This window comes from Folsomia candida, unplaced genomic scaffold (genome assembly GCF_002217175.1).
Source record: "Folsomia candida strain VU population unplaced genomic scaffold, ASM221717v1 Fcan01_Sc002, whole genome shotgun sequence".
Lineage (NCBI taxonomy): Eukaryota > Metazoa > Arthropoda > Collembola > Entomobryomorpha > Isotomidae > Folsomia > Folsomia candida.
The window spans coordinates 6,954,544-6,977,211 of NW_019091194.1; the positions used below are offsets into that span (position 1 = coordinate 6,954,544).

Genomic DNA, 22,668 nt, shown 5'->3' on the forward strand with positions numbered 1-22,668 from the left:
TAATCGCATATTGCCATGCGTGCCGAGCCATTATGCCATGGAATTTTTGCTGCAATCTCCAATAAGCAATAATATTTGAAGAGGAGATTGCTAGATGACCGTGTTGTTATCTCATCATCATGAATGCGGCTGTGCAGCAACGATATATTGCTGTCGAGATAGATAAGATACAGCATCAGTATGTATATAGCGATGACGACTGATTGTGCTTTTATTGGTGTATGAATTATGATACGTTACGTCATACGTTGTGTCATGCACTTGCAAGAAAAATAATTAATTTGAGCTTCTTTAGTTAACTAGTGGCGCTAAGACACTTTAAAAAATAGATGACAAAAGTATCAAAATTTGTCATCTATTCTGTTTATACATACCGTTTTTGAAAACTATGGCGTACACAGTGTATGTATTTTGTTGTCTTGTCGTCGTCGTCATTGGATGAATGATGTACTGCTGCTTTGTTTATGTTTCGGTGAGAGGTGAGAGAATCAAAGTATTGTTCAAAAAAATTTTTTTTTTACATAACCTTCGTCTTTTGGAATGAAATGAAGACTAACAAAAACAGCCTTTTTGAAATGATTAACGATGTGCTCTGTACATGTAGTAATTTAAGCTCGCTACATTTGTATTATTTATTTGCTCAACCGGCTTAAATTTTTGTCATTTGTGGATTCGCTTATTTTTCCCTGAAAGCTTTTACAACAACGTGATAACACTACTGAGGACACTTTGTTATGAAAGGAACAGTTTTAACTTGATCGACTTTGTTGTGCAACGTAAAGGTTGATTTCCATGGCATACGGTCAAATCGGTATGATCCAAGCAGCCGCTGGGTTCTTTACCTACTTTATTATCATGGCTGAAAATGGATTCCTTCCCTCAAAGTTGTTTGGTATCCGGAAACAATGGGATTCAAAGGGCGTGAATGACTTAGAAGACTCTTATGGACAAGAATGGGTAAAATGAATTAAATAATATATGCATATTGTAAATAAGATGATTTGCATTGCATTATAAATTTACATTTCTTGTAATTTGTTAATTCTCAGACCTACACGGATCGGAAAAAGTTGGAATATACTTGCCACACTGCATTTTTCGTCGCCATCGTGGTGGTGCAATGGGCTGATTTGATCATTTGCAAAACTCGAAGAAATTCTATTGTTCACCAAGGAATGAAGTATGTACTACTACTTATTTTTACAAATGCTCTCAATTTAAATAAAAAACATTTGCTGACTATGTAATTTATCCCTTTTCAGCAACTGGGTCCTCAACTTTGGTCTTGTGTTCGAAACTGTTTTAGCAGGTAAATACTAAAAATATTTACTAAGCTCCGACTAAAATAAAACGGGGTTAAAACACTTTTAAATTATTTTCAATTTTCAGCTATTTTATCATACACTCCTGGCATGGAAACTGCCCTCCGAATGTTCCCACTCAAGTAAGAGCAATTTTTACGGAGCCAAATCATTTTGCAAAATCTAAATATTTTTTTTTAATGCTTAACATTTTAAAAAAATCTAGAATCAACTGGTGGATTCCGGGAATCCCTTTCTCCATAGCTATTTTTGTTTATGATGAGATTCGTCGATTCATTCTTCGTCGTAATCCAGGTGGTTGGGTGGAACTAGAAACATACTATTAGTCCACAACACTGGCATAGTGATCGTAGCTATTAAATAATTCAACCAATTTAATAAATAAATAAATAAATAATGAATTCTACACGTAAATTACTTAATCATCTTCGAAAATGAATGAATAATAAATAACGAATATCTCCCAACCAATTAACCATAGACTTTCCCCACTACTATTGTCCCAACTCCGACATCATCATCACACGTACACCACGTCTTCGTCGTCTAGGACATCCAACCAACCAATCAACGTACAGCTGCAAAAACTACCAAATGCTAATGCAACTACAACTTCAATTAAATTCAACAGTACTATTATAATATACCTAATCATATACAATATCTACTACTTGATACAAAAAACGACATAACTCTAGGGTAAATAAAAATAATTTTAATAGTTATGATGTCTAGAGGTAAAAGAAAGTATATATCTATATATCTATATATTCAGCCGCCACGCCACGTCGACAACAAGTCATAATTTTACTAGAATGTAAATCCATAAGTCATCGTCTCACCAATGAATGATGACCTTCGGTATATAAATATGCATGTATTGACCGCCAGGCCAGACACGACGACGACAGAAATCAACCCACAACTAACCAATCAAAACCGACAACAACCGTGTAAAAAAAAGAAATGTTTCAAAGAAATGTAATTTTAATTAGCCCCATTTTAAATCTTGAATTATGTTTTACATTTAAATTTTACTCATAAACTCTTAGTCGTCATTCATTCAGCAGTCTTAAAATTGAGCCTTCAATTAAAAGGTTTCCATCTTATCTTATATTCTGGTGATAGGTTACATTGTTAAATAAAACAAAGGGCTACTGAGCTGTGAATTACTATGAGCAATTTTTTTTTAAAAAGAGGTATGTGCTAAATTTGGATGCTTAATTGATTCCTACTCCATCTCATCCTCCTCCCACACTACATATTATATATGTGTCACCGCCATGTTAAGTAATTATGTGTCCCTTCTTCATATTGATACAATATCATCTCTTCCTCCACACTGTACTGTACGCTGGTTCATAATAATATTCTTAAAGTTGTTAATATTACAATAACATGCTCCTGTATAACGTCTATAATATTAGTCAGTAAAGTGCAACTACAATGTACGTACGTACTATTACTACTACTAACACTACCACTAAAAACTAACAAATTTAAAAAACCACCCAAATGGTCCTCATACTACAACCGCTATTTAAATAAAATAATATTCCGTTAACCAGCAAGTCCACCGCCCACAGCAAAGCACCCACCACTCCCAAAACCAACCAACAACAATATGTACTACTACTACTTTACTAACAATTCCATACAACAATCATGAGGACAATTTATGTTCGTTCTTCAGTGAGTATAAATAAATAAATAAAGAAAAAGAACGCCATGCACCACTACCAACGACGATCGTCAGGGTGACAAACAAGTATGAAGCTTTAAACGAGAAGCATGCATGCAATTTACAATCCTGACGAGATGATAAACTGAGCAAGTGTTTTTAATAAATAGTAAAACTTTAGCTACCTTACTTACAAAATATCTATGAAATAATGTTTGGTATATGATAAACCCATTGTTCAATTTGTCTGTATATGTATGTACATATGTATGATTGGAGTTTGCTGCTGCCTGCTTGAGTTGTATGTATGTACATATGAGTGAGTGCTATAATTGATTAATTACTGTGGTGTGGGGACAAATGATTTTGTTGTTGTTGTTGTCGTCGTCGTTGTTGTTATTGTTGGAGGAGGAGGTGAAAATAAGTATAATTAATAATTAAAATGTATATGTAAGCCTATAATTAACAGATTATTCATCTAGTGATAAATTCTAGTTGTATTATTAATTACTTATGTGGTAGTTTGTATAAGAGGCAAAAGGTTAAACTAAATTTAGTACTTACACGTAGTCTACTTATTATACTATCTATATATCTATACAAACAACGGTACGTTTTTCTTTTTTGAAAAAGTGAAGGAATTTAATGGAAGAAATCGGAATTGAGTGTTTTAAATACAATACATACCTATGTAGTTGATTATTAAATTTGAAATTGGAATTGAAAAGTTAATAAAAAAATATTTAGAGTTTTAAAACCCGTGCGTATTTAAATATTTACATAATAAAGCAAGACCTCCATCCTCTAGAAGATCCAAGGACGAATTGCATAATTTTAATATATTTAACATGCATATCTGTATTTAAGAATAGAACGGACTAATAGAGGAGGAGAAGAGTACAAGTGTCCATTTACGCCTGCCACGCCCACTTAAAGAAGATCCTTATACTAAACTGGTCATATTAAAAATTCTAAAATTCATCAAAAATCCAACTTTTATGGACTTTCATAATTTTTGGATTTTTTAAGTCCCAGATAGTTGCTCTATTATATCAAATACCAATTTAAACTCACTTGAAATATTCAGTAGCTTCAAACTCTTTATGATGCCTTGAAACTAAGGATAAGGGAAAGCATCAAACATGGAATGCATCAAATTCGGGAAAGAGTGAAAGAGGTTTTTGGGGAAATAAATTGGAAAGACTTATTGCTTCCAAGTATGAAAAAGAGTTTATCCAATTTAACTAAACGGCTTGTTGTGTATGAATATAAAGTAAGTCTCTTAATTTCATGAAAAAATATTTTAGTTTATGATTTATTTTTCATAAAGGAGAACCAAGGGGAAAGTGGGATTATTCGTGTTTTATATTTGCACCACAGATACGTGTCACTTCTTCACTTCACAATCTTCTTCAGCTGCAAATGCTGCAATATTACTAAATTAAAAATAGTAGGAAAAAAATGATATTTTAAATTTAGAAACCCAATTTCGCTGAAAAAATAAATTTATCATGGGTTTATGTAAGTGTCCGCACAGGAAAGTGACAAATATTTTCTGTTTCGAGCATCGTGTTAATGTTTGCGAGCATTGTTTGATGCAAAACCATCCAAAAGTAAGTTTTATTTTATGTCCAATTTAAAATTGGATAAGTAAAATAAAAATGTTAATAACACGTTGTTTTTTCAGTGCGTTGTTGACACGTATCGAAATTGGATTACTGATTCAGTCTTCTCTGCAAATTGTGGAATTTGTGACCAAGAACTTGCTTCTGGCGACACGGTCAGACTTTTGTGTCTGCGTAAGTACTAATTAGAAATTCAAGATAGAGAGGAAACGACAAAGAAAATGTATTTTGAGAATGGTTTAAAATTTCGTAGATATTGTGCACTGGAACTGTTTGGATGGGTAAGCAGCAGTATTCATTGAAGTATTCACGTTAAACAAAAATTGCCAAGAAAATTGTACTAATCGAAACACTAAAAAAATCAGATGGGCAAGACAGATGTCCCCTAAAACGGCCCCAGCAGGTTACAGTTGCCCAATTTGTAGGAAAATGTGCATTTTCCCAGCCCATAACCAAATTTCTCCCATTGCGGATGAACTAAAGAAGAGAATGTCTCAAGTAAATTGGGCCAGGGCAGGATTGGGATTATCTTTGGTTAGTTTGTATTATGGATACAAGTTGTTCTTTTATTGCCGATTGTTGAAAATAATTGATAATTGGTGGATTGTGTTATTATTAGTTGGATAACGATCCTCCACCTGCTGCTCCTAGTCTTGATGGTGCTATGTTTAATAGACTCAATGGGAACGGGACTGCTAATTGGGAACATAATTTAGACTTTGTAAGTTTAAAAAATAATAATTGCACTTTTTTTACAAAAAATTTAAATTCTCTAATTAATGAGAAGGATCGAGACATGGATGGGCGAATGGATGTGTCCGGAAGTGAAACGAGCTATGATATGGGTCGAATTGGGGGCCAACCCAATTCAACTAATGCCGATCATAATGTTTCTCATACGCATTCCTATAACCAGCAATACAGCAAAAATCCGTACGAGTTATCAACGATGTCGAATTTGATGCCGAATTTGAGTGATAGTTATGGCTCGCCAAACTCCCAGCCTTACTTTCCGCAGGACCCCTCAGGTTAATATTGAACTATTTCTCCGTTGTTTATTATTATTATTATAGTATATTATTATGGTTCAAAAACCTTAACATGTATTTATTATATTCTAGTTACTACAACAAGGAAAAGTGTAAAATTTGATCCGGAAATTCCTCTATTGTTAGACGAGGAAGATAAATATCGTCGTCGGTCACCATTTGAATCATTGTCACGATGGCTGAGGTGAGCTATTTATACTTACACAAAATGCTAGTTGAATAGCGAATAATTTTCTTACAATAATGTCCTCATTCTTTATTTTCAGACAAGTTAATCCTGCCAACAAACGTAAAAGTCGTCGTCGTACAGCACTATATGTGATAGGTACTATTGTTGGAATGATCATCTTGTTGATGCTTTTATTCGGACGGAATAGTTCCTCAGACGAGGACGACGCATTTAACCTCCATGCAAACCCTCACGTTTTAGTAGGAGAAGGAAAGGTTCCATTAGGGCATGAATTTGATCCTTAATTTAAGTTTCGTGTTTTGTAAATTATACCACGTTTAAATATTGAACTGAAATTTTAAAATTGAATCATTGCTGCTAATTCTGCTTGGCAATTTAAAACATCTACATGCATGTATGCACATATTATACCTTTAGTTGTCTCATTTTGTATGTGTACTTGCAGTAATTTCCTCAGCGATTCTCTGTCTCTTATTTAATATTTGTATGTATCAAACCATGTAAAATATTTAGTTATTGCGAACTTATCTATTTAGAATTACATTTTCTCTATTGATTGCCTGTGTACAGCTCTGTTAAAAGCTATCCATTCCAACAATTAGAAATCTGGAACGCTTGCAATCCTATTTAACTTAGCTCAGTATTTTCTCTATAAAATTATTTTTCTCTAACGGGTACGAATGAATTCAACTACAAAATTTCATCTACGCATGTAATAAATAAATAATAACCATTATCGAAATACGTCTTTTAATAAAATGATAACAAGTCACATAAAGAACTCCAATGCGAGTATTGCGAGTACGCTTTCTCTCAATTCGTCACTCACTCATTCATCCTCACATATTGCTTGCTACCCTCCAACCAAGACCATCAGGCAATATTATTACATCACATCACATCCCAATCCTATCACATCATCTGTTTCAAGGAAAAGTTTAAAAACCTTATTTTCTGTTTCTAAACTATAGGCTTTGACCTTAATTAACTTCAGCATAAGTCATAAGTGGAATTTCTGTAAATTTTGTCTGATTGAAGTTATCCCTCGACGTCATGTTTGTTTGTATAAATTTCAAGCTGTAGGATATTGCTACTTATATTGTGTAAGCAGGGGTGGGTGTTATGATCATCGCTAAATTAAGTTGCTCAGGCTGAAACATATTTCATCGACTCATTAAGACCGTATTTTGCATTTTTAAGTGCGACACATAAATAAGCAAATGGGTCGCGAAGATAGTCAAAAGCTGCTTGTACCAAAGGTAGAAGCTCCTGAGAAGGACATGAACGTCGCCGTAGGAGATGACGTTCTTCCAGGAAGTAATGAGGGAGGAGGATGCATTATTCCATCACCATCGACTCAAAAGTGAGAATACTTTCTAATAATAATAATGTTGCTACTGATTCTGTGAATCTATCTATAAGTATGTTGTTTTCTATCATCGCCTCATATAATAGGATTGAACAACAACAACAGACGATTTCTGGTGGTGGCAGCAATTCGAAAAAAAGGATACGGACTGCCACCGTTCTGGACGAAGTCGACAAAAAGTTTCTGTTGGAACAGTACGTTTCCGAGCGTCAGAAAAATGTGAACCTTCAACTACAAAATCGAGTCTCGCAATTGGAGAGGGAGCTGAGGGACAAGGAACGCGCAGCGCAAGAGAAGGAAAAACTCCATTTGGAGACATTGGCTCTGGCAGAAAGTCATCACAGGGAAAATGTGCTGGGCGAAATTGGTCGGTTACTGGAGACGGAATTTAATTGTTCCATATGCAATGATATTTATATCGATCCTGCAGTGTTAAGCTGCGGGCACACTTATTGCAGTTACTGTATCAATAGGGCCTTAGCCATCGATTGTCTCTGCCCTGTTTGTCGCACAGGTTACAATTTTAACCCCCCTTCAAAGAACATTGAAATGCGAAACTTCATCAATAAGATATTTCAAATGTTGCCGGAGGATATGCGAACTACGAGGGATCAAGTGCTTCAAGAAAGAGCTGCATTGCCGAATCCAAGTTCAAATGAGAATAATCGAAACAGATCCCGGCGTCGGAGATCAAGGTCCGTATCACCATTTGACCTTTTTGGAATGTTCAATGATGACGATGCATTTCGAGAAAGAAGATCTAGGTCGAGAAGTGTATCAACATTAAGCGATAGCGACGATTCAGATGATGATAGTGCTATCAGTTTCTTTGATTTAAGGGCAAGGTATTTAATTCCTATACGATTTTTAACCGCAATTCATTGATACACACTATTTGTACAAATGAAACTGATTTGAGCTTGTATTACATGGTCCATAATGCAGTCCTAGATCACCATCACCACCTGAAAGGCCTGTGCGAAGTCGAACCCGTTCAAGGTCGCCAACTGCGTCATCTAGAAGACGACGAAGTCCAACGGCTCGTTACTCAGGAGGTCTAATTCCACTGCCTTGGAGAAGTCCCTTCTGGGCCTCAACACCAGCGTAAGTAACGTAACTAAACTTATGTATCAATACGTATGTAATCATATACTTAAATAACGACGACTGATTGGGAACTAATTTCTACATTCCCCAACAGAAGTCGCACATCGAGGTACGCTTCCCCATCGATAACAGAGGATCGTCGCCCTCGACAAACTGCGAGGCGTGGACGGGCATTCAGTACAGGTCGTTCATTCGCCGGGACTACGTCTGGGGGTCGTCGATATGGCTGGGGTCCGCCGCGTCGTCAAATTCATCCCATTCGAGAGTCTACTAGTAGTAATAATAATATTGACAACAATATTCCCTCATCATCTGGGAGTAATGTTGGAGCAAGTGAAGGAAATAGGAGAAGAATGTCACTCCTTTCACCTTATAGACCATTTACCCATAGATCTGGACGTTGGGTTAGCAATTTTGGTAAATCTTGTTAAAATATTTTATTTTTGGATAAACCTTAATTGTTTTGTTTAATTTTTTTAACTGTTATTAAAGGTCCAACCCGCGACTCTCCGTCCACCTCGAGCGCACTGCGTATTCAGCTCCCAATTCCACCACGAATGGTTCGACGCCCCCTTCCCATTCCAGATAGCTTTGAGGACACCTTAAGTCGTCGAGATCCACCTGCTAACTTTGTTCCTGGCTGTGGTCCTAGTACGGCTAGTACTGGTGAGAACGTGTCTGTGTCTGCACCTCAACCAATGCTAAACCATGATCACTCTTATACATCGAACGCTGCCAGCGTTATCGTTGCTGCCATTTCTGCAGCCCGATCACGACCCATTGCAACGACATCAGTTTCTCAAAGTACAGGAAATACAGTCCCTGAAGCAAATTCTACAGTAATGAGTGATATTGAACGGCTTGAACAAACTAGAAGACTTTATGCATCCAACGCGGCCGCTTCATCGAGATCTACTGGTACAGGGACCTTGTCACAAGCGTTAGCAATGCTTTCTCCTCCATCAGCTTCAGGTTAGTGAGTGGGAGCATATTAGTTGGTTGATTCTACAGTCGTCATGTTACTGTTACAATGTTTAACACTGTTTTATCTTATAGACAATCTGGCTGACCGTGAATCCTCTTCTATTTTGAATAACCATGCGTCTGTGAATATCAGTAATATTACAAATTTAATCTCAAATGAAATAGAACCTCGTCGATCACCACGGATTGCAAGCGCCAGACAATTTCGCCATCGTTTTCTTGCCCCAATATCAGGAGGTTATCGCGAGACTGAGCGACAAAATGAACATAATATGAATTCAGAAAATGAAATCAATAATCAAGATCAAAATCAATCATCATCAAATGGTCATGGGCAAGATTTTAGCCAGCAGGAAAACCAGAGTTCTAGAGGAAATGGTAGCGTAATATCCTCAACTGGTGGAACGCGGGGTAGTTCTGTTGGTGACTCGCCGACTTCTTCTGAAATGGATGCAATGCCGAGTATTGCTCCAATTGACAGGTACGTAGTACATAATTGATCTGTAATTCGTTTAACCTCTAAAATAAATCTATTGAGAGAATTACTCTGTAGAGTTAATCTAATTTAATCGGTCCAAATTATTGTACGTGCTTCTGTAATTGACAGTGCTGGAATTGATGCGATGCGTCGATTTGTTCATGATTTGCACAATTATCGTGGTTCGGGACGTGACACTAGCAGAGCAGATTCTTCCCATCGCGATCGAGATCGAACAAGAGATAGACGCTCTACAGCAATTGTAGCGAATAATTCTCGCTCTTCTCGGGATAATCGTTAGTGCAAACATTAATCATATACCTTGGTAAATAAATTACTGATAGAATCTCCATGAAATTGTAGGGCCAAGATCCGGCCGAAGAAGTTCTGTTGACGTAAGGAACATTCAATTCTTTTAACGTAGATAATCACATGCAAGTTAAGTAACATTATTCAAGGAGTTTCACTGCCTCTTAGTAACAAACGTAACTGACGTAAGCAGCGCAATCTTTGGCTGTTTACGATAAGCTCGGGTTACAGTTCATGGCATCATCATGTCATGCTCCCAATCCGATTTTTTGATTGGTCGAAATTTGTAATTGTTGTGGTGAATTTGTGATTAGCCAATTAATTTATCAATTCATAATTTTTTCATTTCTGAATTATAGCTGCACGACATGGATTTGTTCTGATCTGAGTGGATATTCAACGAATTTTACCTACCTTTTAAATTTCATATTTAAAACCTCCAGTGTACAGGCTTTAGCCCGAGTCGGGAACAGTCCGCTTCTAAATTTTTGTCCGACTTGATCGGCCTACTATTTCCACCCCCTGGTGTGGATGGTGGAACGCTTGTTAAATATTTTCCTTCAAGTAGTTACAAATCTTCGCCTCGACTATTAATACCTTGACCAATGGGGCTGGTTTCGTTAAAATCTTAAACTTTCAAAGTTGTAATTTTTAGCCTCCATACCAAATTTAAATTTCAGATACAAATTGTAACTTAAAAAAACAGTATGGGTCATGCTAGTCACAATTTGCTCACTTTTAGAGCTTCATTATCTTTCATGAGAAGCCTTTAAGTACCACAATTTTGAAATTTTGTTGAATGATACCCCACCCATCTATATGACCCCCACCGGTTAACCATTTGACCGATTTCGCCCATCTTCGCAATCGTTCTCTAGCTTTATCCAATATAAATTGTTCGCCACCTTCCTGCAATATGAATTTCAAATCAATCGGTTCAGCCGTTTTGTCTCTATCGTGATGTTTCATATTTAAATAGGTCCTGACTCGGGCTAAAAAATATGTAACGATACATTAAAATATTTAATTGTTCTTATGTCGTTATATGTATATATATATTTAGTACTTGCGTAGTCCAGCTATGTATTATCCGTTTATTGCATTAAATATTAACCTTTTCAATAATTATAGTTATTGATTAACTGTATTTAGTCGTACATAACTATGTGGGTATTCACGTCAACTTCGTAAAAGCCGTACGCTTCGCAACATATCTTCGCAACTTTGCGATGTTTACGAAGAGTTGCGATGCGACAACCAATCAGATTGCTTTATTGTTTTACGACACATGCGAAGCAAAAGGGCATCTATTATCGCCGTAAACTATTTTTCACAAACTCGTCGTCAAGTGAAATTTTAATTTCTCCTCAATTTTAGAAATGTTGCCAGACAACCTTACACTTTTCCGTCAAATGAATTTATTAAGTAGCTTCAGCTACTTTATGTGAAGACTTTGTCTGTCTGTCTGTCTGTCTGTCTGTCCGTCTGTCTGTCAGCAGGATATCAGGAGAACGGATCGAGATAATCGAAATCGGTTTTCGCCATCATACATAGGACCCCAGGGGGAGGATCCTATCAACTTTTGGGGGCAACCGGACCACACCCCCTTTGGCGACAGGGGGTGTGGTCGGGGCAAAATGAGATTTTTAGTGCAATTTAATCTATAGGTGAAATAGAGTAAAATTATGTGTTCCGGAGTTGTGCCACACCCCCTCGGCGCCAGGGGGTGTGGTTGGGGCAAAATGAGATTTTTAGTGCAATTTAATCTATGGGTAAAATTAAGTGAAATTGAGTGAAATTAAATGAAATTAAGTGAAATTAAGTGAAATTGAGTGTTTCCCCGATTTTGCCGCACCCCTTCGGCGCCAGCGGGTGTGGTTGGGGCAAAATGAGATTTTTAGTGCAATTTAATCTATAGGTGAAATAGAGTAAAATTATGTGTTCCGGAGTTGTGCCACACCCCCTAGGCGCCAGGGGTGTGGTTGGGGCAAAATGAGATTTTTATAAAAAATTAATCTATAGATGAAATAGAGTGAAATTAAGTGTTCCCGAGTTGTTCCACACCCCCTCGTCGCCAGGGGGTGTGGTCGGGGCAAAATGAGATTTTTAGTGCAATTTAATCTATAGGTGAAATAGAGTAAAATTATGTGTTCCCGAGTTGTGGTGGGACCGTTTGGGGTGAAGTACGTCTGAAGCTACTTCCGTATGCGCGTTTGCGACGGTTTATTTTTTGTTAATAATCAATTTACGCATTTTCATGTAAAATAAGTCGTTCACGACACCGATTTCGCAAACACCGCAAAGTTGCGAAGATGTGTTGCGAAGCGACGTTTTTAATTGACGTGAATACCCACTATGTTTAATTGTTTAATGATGTCCTATGCAAAGGTTTATGATTAGAAAGTAACATTGATACGTTAATTTGGAAATATTATTCATTCATTAGGGACGACTTAATAGAATTTGACTGGGATGTAATGGTATTTACCAGATATTGTGAAAAATTTTTCAGCAAAATGCGATATACGAATCGTGTAACACGAGGGTTTTCACGTCACCTTCGTAACTGTCGTAACTGTCGTAAATAGCGTAAATTTACGACATCTACGAAAATTCCATGCTTACGAAGCTTCGTAAATATACGCAAGGTTGAGGCATCTTTTTCGTTCGTAAAAAAATTTTGTAAGCATAAAAAATCATGATATTTCGAACACCATAGTTACCGATGATATTAGGCAAGGAAAAATTATAAACAATTTTTACGAAATATTTTTTACGAAGGGTCTTTCATGTCAACCCGTCGTAAATGACGTATATTTACGAATTTTATTTTACGAATCCACGGTTACGAAGGTCGTGAAAACCCTCAATGTTATTTAGCGTTTTTACTTGTAATATTGAATAGTTTAACTGCTAATCAAAGGGAATTCCGTTCTTGAGACTGTGATTTTCTAAGAACTTGTATGTATATGCTATAAATGTTGATTGTGGCATACATTATAGCTAAGGAGGAGAGTACGCCAACCTGATAATGACAGATCTTGATGTCCTTTGGATATATGGTAGTACCCCCTCTGAAAGTAAAAAGTGTGAAGCGGTTTGATGCCATGGCCCAATTTACGCCCGTCACACCCCTTTGAAGGCGCGCCCGATGCCAAACTAGCTGCACTAAAAAATTCGCCAAAAATCCAATTTTCTTCGGATTTTCATAATAGTTACATATTTATGATCCCAAATAGTTGCTTTGTCATATCAAATATCAATCTGAACTATTTTGGAATTTTGAATTTTTTCAAGCCATGCCCTTTTCAGGAAATATTCGAAAATATTGAAAATTTCTGAAAAGTTAATTTTGCAACTGAATATGATAAAGGGACTATCTGGGATCACAAATATATAATTATTATGAAAATCCGAACAAAATTGGATTTTTGGCGAATTTTTTAGTGCAGCTAGTTTGGCATCGGGCGCGCCTTCAAAGGGGTGTGACGGGCGTAAATTGGGCCATGGCATCAAACCGCTTCACACTTTTTACTTTCAGAGGGGGTACTACCATATATCCAAAGGACATCAAGATCTGTCATTATCAGGTTGGCGTACTCTCCTCCTAAGTTTATCAGGATATAGTGATACACACCATTACTCTCAAGATATGTCATTGTTTCACACGTAAAATTACAGAATAAAGTCAAATTTTACCCCATGTATTTATTCTATCACATTTGAAACCTATTTATTACGTGCATATGTTGCAACAGTGTGTATCCATCCATTTTTGCCTCGTTCTTAATTTTGCCAGCTTATGTTATACCTTCTTGGGACCTTCAATTAATAGAGGGTGCTTTAGAATTAACGCAACTTTTTTCATGTACATTTATCTAATCATATCAGTTTGCCCCAAATTCGAAATGACCGTAGTCATGTAGCACATACATCTATCGTCTAAAATCCGAAAACCGGAAGCCGATATCTTTTACCGTTCCAAAATGAGGTCAGAAACCAGCGAGCAAGTCGCAAAAGCTCTCCGCCACTACCCCGAAAAAGTGGTTACGCGCTCCAAGAAATTGAGCTGTAGTTACCTTAAAAATTTACTAATTCGAAAATCGAAAATTTGTCATATACTACTGAGGTATGAGCTACAAATAACTGCTAATCGCATAAAAATATCTGGTCAGGCCATTAGTGTGGCAGCACCCAAAATGATAAAATTCATAAAAATAGAAATCTGCACTGTCGGAGCATAATTCGATTCCGTACTTGAAGTTATCAACTAACATGATGCATTATTTTAAAGCTTAGAGGTTAGCCATTAAATCCTATACGGTTTTATAAGCTTACAAATACAGTGAAGAGCAAAATAAAAGTAACAAACCAGATGACGGAAAAACGACTCGACCTGAAGTCATCAAAATTGGTCGTACCGTAAAACACGATTTACAGCCAAGATCATCAAAATGATTTTATTTCCAAATAGTACAACTCTCCCAGCTTCAAGAAAACTATATAAGCAAAACTTGGAAATATATCTAAGCAAAATTATCCCGCCCCGCCGGAAAACGGATCAAATACAATTAACATGGGAGAGGTGAACAACGTTCCCAAATTTGCCCCAAACAAGACCTATTGAAGAATTTTTGTGTTTGTCCAGCAAAGAATATCATAGTCGAAAACCGTTGGCCAAAAATTTGAACTTATTTCATAAAATGGGGTCAATAATGGCAAAAAAGGTAGCTCAAAACAGTGGCGAAGCACTTTTGGAAGCGTCTGACAGAATCCTCTATAGATTGGGCGGAAGGGGGTGCATGAACCATTTGAAGCAAAAAATAATTAGTTGCAACCCTTGTCTTTCTTTGTACAAAATATCGTTTAAATAAATACAGAACTTTATTTTTTATATGCAAACGAAGAAAGTTGCGTTAATTCTAAAGCACCCTCTAGCAAGTTAACTCAAGCATAAAGTTCAACGGAATAAAAAAATAAACACTCCATGTTCAACATTTCTCTTACTCCCACGCGAGCTGCGTTCCAAGAAGACGGACCTAGTCTAGATTTTGGTGGGACCAATTTTATTTTGTTCGAAACAGAAAATAATAAGATAACCATCTTTTGCATTTTTCCTAATGCATGAGTAAACCTTAAAAAAAAATTAAGCCATACGATATTTTTACCTTATTTACCCATTCCTTCATGCATTCGTAAAATTACTTATTCTCATCGTTTAAAAGTCGACTTTTAATTTATGTGGAATTTTTGGACTTTTTCAAACTTATAATCGTATGCACTTATAACGGTGCTGCCGTCGTGACGCATCGCTGTCACTTATTTCGATACCATTGGATCATGACGGGTTGCGCAAATATTTTTATTCATTCAAGTATAGTATTGTATTCGCAGAGAATTAAAAGTGCAAATATCACGCAGAATATCATTTTACACTCATTGATTCGAAAAGCTAAATACACACATTGCACAAATGTACATATGTAGTTAGTTAGGTTAGTTGTTGCGCCTATTATTGTAAGATGTTCAATAGGACGATTCCAAAACCCATGGGAGAATTGGATTATATATGAAATTATGCTTTACTTTTTACTAAAAAGATAGTTAAACGCATGTATGTATCCTGGCTTACATACCGTTATAGCAAGGAGTACACAATTTATTATTCAGACACATACATATTTAATATATTTGTCTACATATTATACCCACATAAAATCAATGATAAAATGTTGCCTCAAACATGTCTATTGAATATATTATTTACATTTAAATTTCTATGCCTCGAACTTACTTTTCATACCACTTCCCTTGTCACAGGTTTGTATTGGCTGTAAAATATATTAAGCAAAATTATAAAATAAATAAGCGATAGTACAAGACTTTCGGTTTGTCTACATATTTTTGAAGTCTTACCATCCATTAAACTCTGTACTTGTACTTCTACTTCCGCATTGTAAATTTTGACCATCTTTTTCATCATGGTCGCTACCTTGACTGCATTTACCGCTACCTGGAAGAGCATCGTCTAAAGCTAATAGTTCCGTTTGCGTAAAAACGTAGTCCAGGAGTTTCCGTACCAACATCATCACAACCAACTATGAAATACGCAGATATGCTTATTTAAGAACTGAACGAAAACTTAAAAAATCATGCATTATTATAATAATGTTACCATAAGTGGAAAAAGAATTGCAGTCTGTTTCAGGCTCTTGATAATCCACAACAAAACCAAGCACAATAATTGAATCAGTGTAAAAAGATGAACTCTTCTCAAGGGGACACTGCGCAGGTAACCTCGATCCGGTTGGTATTTCAATGGCATGAAAACAAGTAGAATTCGTTGGAAAAGATCCATTCTTAGCAAGGCAGAGAATCCCATGTACAGAAAGACGCCGTAGAGGACAGGCATTGGGACATGGCAAAGGACAGGCGTCAGAAAAACAGATAACCCCACCGTGATAAAGACCAATAAATTGGACACTCGTTGTTCCCGCACCCCCAGAAACGTTGGTTTTTCTCCTGGAGCAGCCGATTCGGATTCCATTTTCAATGAACTCACGTTGGTTAAGCTTTCCACCGTTGCTGCAACGAACCAAGGGAGGCCAAAGAATGAACCCAGCGTGATGAGAATTGCGAGCACGAAAAGGTCCAAGTGATACCCGCATCCTTTCTGTTAGACGGACCAAAAAAATCATATTTCACAAATCTACTTACGTACATAATACTTATGAGCACATATGTAAATGCATTGTTTTTTTAACACACACCTTTAGCTTGTGATCTTTTCGATTCACAATGACAGCCGTGATCTGTTGATCCATGAAGATTAGAATTGTCGCCAGCAGTGCAGGAATTGATGCTGCAAAAATGCTCCAAATGGGATTCTTCCCAAATGGAGGGATAAACCAGCCACGCTCACTCGACGTGGGTGCAAATTTTTCCGGAACAGCTAACTTTGGTGTCCGAACGGCACAAGAAAAGTCAATGAAGGTCATTGATGCAATTGCCAGGATCACCGCAAAGTCTGACACAATGTAGCGGAACCTAATAATCCATTTAATTGTATCATTATTGTTAATTATGCACTTTAATAATTAACACAAAATAATACCATGTCGGAAAGAAGGGTGATACTCGAAATTCTTTTAGCATGGAGGATACGAAAAAGGTGCCGGCAAATAGCAAGAGGGACATGAGGAAAATGGAGCGACTGGACTCCTCTCGTAGTGCCAGAGTTATGTCAGACTCGACCTGAAAATATTTATAGTTAACAACTAATTGGATTATCTATTAATTACTTTTTAAATAATATTTATACAACTCGCCTTTCCGTGATCTACTTCATTCTCCCAGTTCCACATTGTTTCATTCTCAACTAGAGATGAGTTGTTGGAGGATGACTCGTGAGTATGGGTATGACCAATTAACATTACGTTTTTTACAGCCTGTTGGGATTAAACAAAAATAAATTACTGCCTTAAACTGAAACCCATAATGCAATGACACTTCATCTCCACCGTCTTCTTCTCATAAATATCGATAAGTGCATAATTTATTCCATGCACACAATGAATACTTGAGTACATAATCGTATTTGATTACCTCAACCATGAAGATCAGGGCAATAAGAGTTGCAAAGTTATCCTCTGTGAATCTTGTAATGTACGATACCAGCGCAGATGCATCTGTCGCCACAAGGATTATCAAGATTACGGCAATCCATACTCCGACCCATAAACGAAACTCGAGATAGTCCCACCCATTTGACCTATAAACAAATTCAAAAACTTGAAAATCATGTATTAAGCAAAGTATTTTTCTACAAAAGGTTCAGTCTTCTGCAATCACAAATACTCACTCTGAAAAATTTACTAGGATCTTTTCGAAAACAAGCACTGGTCCCGTAGAGCCCAGAATGATTAATGGCTGTCCTGAAAAAAGCTATAGCGATGTGCACAATGTATCAGTACATATTAGAGCTAACTCCAAAATCTTATGAAATACAAATTATTTACGCACAGCAAATCCGATTCCACAAACGCAGCCAGCTACCATCGTTTCCATTGTACCCATCGAATTATGGGTGGCAAGACCCATCAAGCCTCCAAAAGTGATCATTGGTGTGAGACAAGCAAAGTACTGTAATTAAAATTACGTTAAGAACAAAACTAAGCAAAAATTAACAAACCAACTAACCAGAAACATCCAAGTGGCAAGACATTGCAGCGACAAAGCGTCCTTAACGTCGGACCAATACCTACATTTATAAAATAATAAAAATAAAAATAATACATTAAGTTCTTCCACTCATGTGATTACTTAATCTTGAATTATGACAAACCATGGAACTTTTCGACGAATATCTTTCCACAAGCCACCGAAAAGGACGCCGGTTCTTGCTAGTCCAGAATCTGCGTCTGGTTCTGCTCCATGACTTTCTCCGTGCCCTGCACCTCCTCCGCTCTAATATTAATGGTTGATAAGATTGATTGAAATGCTGTTTGTGCATATAAAAAAACTGCATCAAATTACTAAATGCATTTTATTACTTGCGGTGGTTCGAGTCGAATAGACTTGTCCCAAGTTGCTGGTGGAAGTATGGCAGCTTTATTCATAAAATTGTCGATTCCTTCAAATAGTTTTTCTTTGCTGGACACTTGATATGCAGTCTCTTTGAAAATTGGATCTGTAAACAGGGTTCCAACAGCTCTGCCCATCTCATAGTGGTCAAAACCCTTTGTACATACATTGCAAAGGAAACTATTGTTACAAACTGCTCGTAATAACATTATGATAAAACAAATTCTCCAAAATTTTAATACCGGGGGTGTCAAGAGGATGAAAATAAATTTTGTTGGGCTGTAAGTTAACAAACAGAATCATAATCAAATCACTGATGATAAGTTCAAAAGTATATAAATGAAAGTAACAATAGAATATAAGTCTGACAATGTCTATGTACATACATAGACATATGTACATATAGACATAGACTATGTACGTACATAGACATGTACGTACATTTGTATATATGTATGTATGTACATATTTATTTTAAACCGAGAGCAAAGCTATTCATATATTTGATATGTATGTATTAGCAATTAGAACACTTACACTGGAACTTCTGTTAGATTTCCAAGAACTCTAGAATCTTCAAATCGAAGAAATGCTCCAACGGGTCGTTTAAGTTCTGCAATTTGACCAACCATGATGTTTGCCGATTCCGCATTTGCTGGTATTTTGCGTAAGAATTGTACATTTTTCTTGATAATAATAACAATAATAAAATATTTATAGGCTTGTGACAATTACTTCCAAATACAAAAAACATGTATGCATCATCGCTTTACTTCTTTGTCTTCTTTAGACGGGTCCACATACACGACTGAACAAATACTACTCCTTCTAAATCTTCTGGGGTCCGAAGTCTCTTCTGGGGCTGGAGCTGGCATGTAATGTCATATTGATTATATTTTTTGCCTATTAATAAACACAAACGACATAAATACCTCGAGAAATTCGTGCATTTGGCTTTCCCTTCTTTTTCTTAAAGAGCTTGTTGGCCTTCGGAAGTGACCAAACCGTTTCATAAAGATGAATATGGGGTCGTAGCAAAGCTTGAAGGACTTTATTCCGTTCGCTTTCCTGAATCATGCCTTGGCTGACCCATACGTCAACCAGTGTCCGGCAAGCTCGTTCCTATTTAATCAAAGTTAATTTATGCCAGAATTATGTACCTCACTTTAACTACTTGGATTTCATATAAATACGTTCAAGAATCTTGAACGTATGAATCTTGAACGTTAACCAAGTAGTTCAAGTGAGGTAATTACTTATTTGCAATTATCTTATTAATTACAATTACCTCAGAGTTGCAATCAAAGTTTAAACGAATCACGGATGTCTCCAACACACTCCTCAATTCTTTCACAGCATTTAACTGAATCGTTGGCACAAAAGGCTATTGAAAAAGTTTATAGGAAATAAATAAACAAGACGAAATCATAGAATAAATCCTACTACTTATTAGGACGGAAGTATTGTGATACCTTTGACCAACGTTGCCCACCCTGTTCAATCACCTCCTCATATTTCACCCATCTTGTTTATCAAAATTTTAAGATGAAATTAGTTATTGGTAATTTTTAATTTTAGTAAAAAGTCATGCAAAATCTATACCTTGCAACCTGACGCCATTGCACAGGACCATTTTCTCGCAAGCTCAATTGAGCCATCTCAATAAAAAGTGGTCTCGGGCTTGTGTCCAAATCCGATGATAGGCTACCGCCTCCGAATTGAGATTCCATTTTCAAAGACATTTTGGTTTAAAAATCTCTAAAAAATTGTTTTTTCACTATAATCACTCGTAAAAACATACAGCTTGTCGTCTTTCTCCAAGCCTGGTCTCAGACTAATGAGCCCAATTAACTAAATCCCGTGATAATTAAGAGGAACACGTACGTGTTTCTACATTGACTTCATTACTAATTTTAATCCAGTCACTCCATCCAAAGATATTCGCAACTAAATATCTACATACATACAGTCGAATCATACATATCTCCAAATTTGATTAACAAACCCTCGCACTAATATGTAAAAATGATATATATAAAGTTGTGGTTTCAGACTTTCAGAATCTGGTAATGTGGTGAAATCCAGATTCCTAAATTGTGCAGTACTCGATAATTGTAAGTGCTTTATCCTCTTTGTTCAGATCCGACGATGAATTAAATTGATTCTTGTCAATTAATAAGTAAACGGTCAACCTCTTTTAGTTTTCAATGCAATGGACCATAGCTAAGTACATGGGTATGGCTTATCCAGAAGATTAAGCACATCCTTGTGTATGTATGTTACAGTTGAAAGAATACTATCAAGTATGGAGTCCAAATGTAACGAGTAAAAATGTGACTACGTGATTAACCAAATAGCACGACTTGATTGATTATTTACTGATGTAATGCTGGTCCAGGTCGAAATAAGTACATACATGTCACATGTACAAGTATGTAAGTATAAATATATGCACATTACATTTTTTAATATCATGTCATGAATGTTGTATGAATGATTTTATAACTTATTTCTTGTTATGCTACATTTGTGCTATATAAGATTTCTTAAACTACTTGTGCCGAATCAAAACAAAAGTAAAATCTCTCTGGGTTAAGTTAATGTTTAACAAATTAAATCTGGATAATAAATTCAGCATCTCAAAATTGGAATGAATATGAATATTCATTAATACTCCATTATACGTACTTATTTAATACAAGTTGTCGACCTAATTGTATGCGCGTACCTCACGGGGTTTAATTTTGAATGCAAAATTAATCTATACAACTTTGACACGTCCGTCATGCCTTGTCACTCAAACCATTTTAAATTAACCTTTCAAAAGAATACATTGCAAAAGGTATAGAATTTTATTAATTGTTTAATACTTTTCGGAATAAAATACTCGGTTTTCTTGCCACGGAATTAAACATGTATCTAGATTGTCAAAATTATGAACGACCAGTGGCCTTTTTGAATTCGGTAGTTTCCAATTCCTTCCATGGCGTCATTTGGCGGCCAGTAGATGTTCCTGCCGGGTCCCTCATTTCTGCGATGCAAGCCCATAACTGATTCCTATTTTGAGCGTCGAGAATCATGTTTTTGGGATCATCGGATCCCACAGCGGGGCGAATTTTGCACCTCTTATCTTTCGTACATTCTGCAGCACAACTAGCTTTCTGTTTTGCGGTGCGAATGGTAGAGCAGAAGAGCGGACACGTGGTTGCGACACAATGAATGGGAACTTCCTTTTCGCAGAATGATGTAGCTTCTCCGATTGACAATTTTTTAGCCCCACGGACTTCCATCGCCAAGATCAGAGCTAAGTACATAAGATGGCGTACAACACGAATTAATTAGTGACAATGGCTGAAAGAATTGCTTCTTAAATTGAATTTTTACCCGTAATGGCAATCAGAGGGAGAATTGCTTTCATTTTGGAAAGTTTCTTGGAGAGTATGAAGGTTATTTGCAGCGAGATAAATTGTGCTTGTATAAGTGCAAGCAACTAAGGACTACTGACAACTGACCATAGAAAGTAAATTCACTAATAACTATTTGTATGAAAGGAATAAGTATGACACACCTCTCCTCCGTATATATTCGTCATATACCTCTTGACGTCATATACCTCAAACAAGTATGCTTCAAACAAGTTATGTATTCATATCAGGTATGAATATACATATGTATATTTACTAGCATTGTTATGCAGGTTGACATTTGTTCACGACATCACGACTCATCTTATACAATAAGGACTGAACAGGAATGTACAAAAAAATTCATACTTGTGATATTAGCACGCAAACAAATTCTGAGTAGATGGCATTTGTCATCATTTAAAAATTTGTATAATAATAATTTTCATATTCTCTTGTGCTTTTTGTGTTCAGTGGAGCTTTGTGTACCAATGAAGAATGATGAAAAAAGAGTCGTGAAATAGTTTAAAACTTATTTCTGTCAGCTTTTATAAGTATTATATACGT

The 22,668-nt window shown here is 36.3% G+C and overlaps 4 protein-coding genes across 59 annotated transcripts in view; 3 read left to right on the forward strand and 1 right to left on the reverse strand.

Moving 5' to 3' along the window:
- LOC110842637 (sodium/potassium-transporting ATPase subunit alpha) overlaps positions 1–3,755 on the forward strand; it is a 38,154-nt gene extending 34,399 nt beyond the window's left edge. For all 7 annotated transcript variants that reach the window (XM_022088416.2, XM_035848153.1, XM_035848151.1 and 4 more), the window contains 5 exons: positions 783–957; positions 1,050–1,180; positions 1,263–1,309; positions 1,390–1,444; positions 1,528–3,755. In XM_022088416.2, coding sequence (XP_021944108.1) covers positions 783–957; positions 1,050–1,180; positions 1,263–1,309; positions 1,390–1,444; positions 1,528–1,648 — 529 coding nt within the window. In that variant the 3' untranslated portion in view covers positions 1,649–3,755. The remainder of the gene's footprint in view (positions 1–782; positions 958–1,049; positions 1,181–1,262; positions 1,310–1,389; positions 1,445–1,527) is intronic.
- Positions 3,756–4,386: 631 nt separating this feature from the next.
- Positions 4,387–6,648, forward strand: LOC110843922 (zinc finger protein-like 1 homolog). The gene is made up of 8 exons (XM_022089979.2): positions 4,387–4,616; positions 4,691–4,802; positions 4,882–4,909; positions 4,994–5,162; positions 5,248–5,349; positions 5,416–5,656; positions 5,750–5,861; positions 5,944–6,648. The coding sequence occupies exons 1-8, from the start codon at positions 4,515–4,517 to the stop codon at positions 6,149–6,151; spliced, it is 1,074 nt and encodes a 357-aa protein (XP_021945671.1). The 5' UTR covers positions 4,387–4,514; the 3' UTR covers positions 6,152–6,648.
- A 100-nt stretch (positions 6,649–6,748) lies between these two features.
- Positions 6,749–13,829, forward strand: LOC110844037. Of its 50 annotated transcripts, none has more exons than XM_035847511.1 (13): positions 6,750–7,230; positions 7,323–8,081; positions 8,182–8,340; positions 8,438–8,760; positions 8,836–9,315; positions 9,400–9,808; positions 9,935–10,101; positions 10,169–10,200; positions 10,474–10,558; positions 11,145–11,280; positions 12,503–12,594; positions 12,995–13,075; positions 13,742–13,829. In XM_035847511.1, exons 1-9 carry the CDS (start codon positions 7,088–7,090, stop codon positions 10,495–10,497), a joined length of 2,496 nt encoding a protein of 831 aa, XP_035703404.1. In that variant the 5' UTR covers positions 6,750–7,087; the 3' UTR covers positions 10,498–10,558; positions 11,145–11,280; positions 12,503–12,594; positions 12,995–13,075; positions 13,742–13,829. The 50 variants fall into 50 exon arrangements, with proteins under 50 accessions (XP_021945839.1, XP_035703388.1, XP_035703404.1 ...); XM_022090146.1 differs by having other exon boundaries at positions 13,020–13,075; XM_035847522.1 differs by having other exon boundaries at positions 12,561–12,594; positions 13,020–13,075.
- Positions 13,830–15,717: 1,888 nt separating this feature from the next.
- LOC110843632 (sodium-driven chloride bicarbonate exchanger) lies at positions 15,718–22,276 on the reverse strand. The gene is made up of 20 exons (XM_022089618.2): positions 22,082–22,276; positions 20,300–22,001; positions 20,170–20,221; positions 19,986–20,081; positions 19,630–19,819; positions 19,471–19,565; positions 19,235–19,383; positions 18,940–18,976; positions 18,667–18,852; positions 18,459–18,580; positions 18,314–18,374; positions 18,137–18,256; positions 17,976–18,058; positions 17,720–17,885; positions 17,443–17,562; positions 17,229–17,368; positions 16,885–17,161; positions 16,290–16,787; positions 16,031–16,212; positions 15,718–15,945 (listed from the first exon to the last, which is right to left on the reverse strand). The coding sequence occupies exons 2-20, from the start codon at positions 20,437–20,439 to the stop codon at positions 15,912–15,914; spliced, it is 2,748 nt and encodes a 915-aa protein (XP_021945310.1). The 5' UTR covers positions 20,440–22,001; positions 22,082–22,276; the 3' UTR covers positions 15,718–15,911.
- Positions 22,277–22,668: the final 392 nt, after the last annotated feature.

Coding starts and splice junctions, on each gene's coding strand:
- LOC110844037 (XM_022090147.2), top strand. CDS start 7,088: ATGGGTCGCGAAGATAGTCAAAAGCTGCTTGTACCAAAGGTAGAAGCT. Junction 7,231..7,322: donor CCATCACCATCGACTCAAAA/GTGAGAATACTT, acceptor CTCATATAATAG/GATTGAACAACAACAACAGA. Junction 8,761..8,835: donor ACGTTGGGTTAGCAATTTTG/GTAAATCTTGTT, acceptor CTGTTATTAAAG/GTCCAACCCGCGACTCTCCG.
- LOC110843632 (XM_022089618.2), bottom strand. CDS start 20,439: ATGTCTTTGAAAATGGAATCTCAATTCGGAGGCGGTAGCCTATCATCG. Junction 17,563..17,719: donor CCCTGATCTTCATGGTTGAG/GTAATCAAATAC, acceptor TAATCCCAACAG/GCTGTAAAAAACGTAATGTT. Junction 16,788..16,884: donor GAAAAGATCACAAGCTAAAG/GTGTGTGTTAAA, acceptor TCCGTCTAACAG/AAAGGATGCGGGTATCACTT.
- LOC110843922 (XM_022089979.2), top strand. CDS start 4,515: ATGGGTTTATGTAAGTGTCCGCACAGGAAAGTGACAAATATTTTCTGT. Junction 4,617..4,690: donor TGATGCAAAACCATCCAAAA/GTAAGTTTTATT, acceptor TTGTTTTTTCAG/TGCGTTGTTGACACGTATCG. Junction 5,862..5,943: donor TCATTGTCACGATGGCTGAG/GTGAGCTATTTA, acceptor CTTTATTTTCAG/ACAAGTTAATCCTGCCAACA.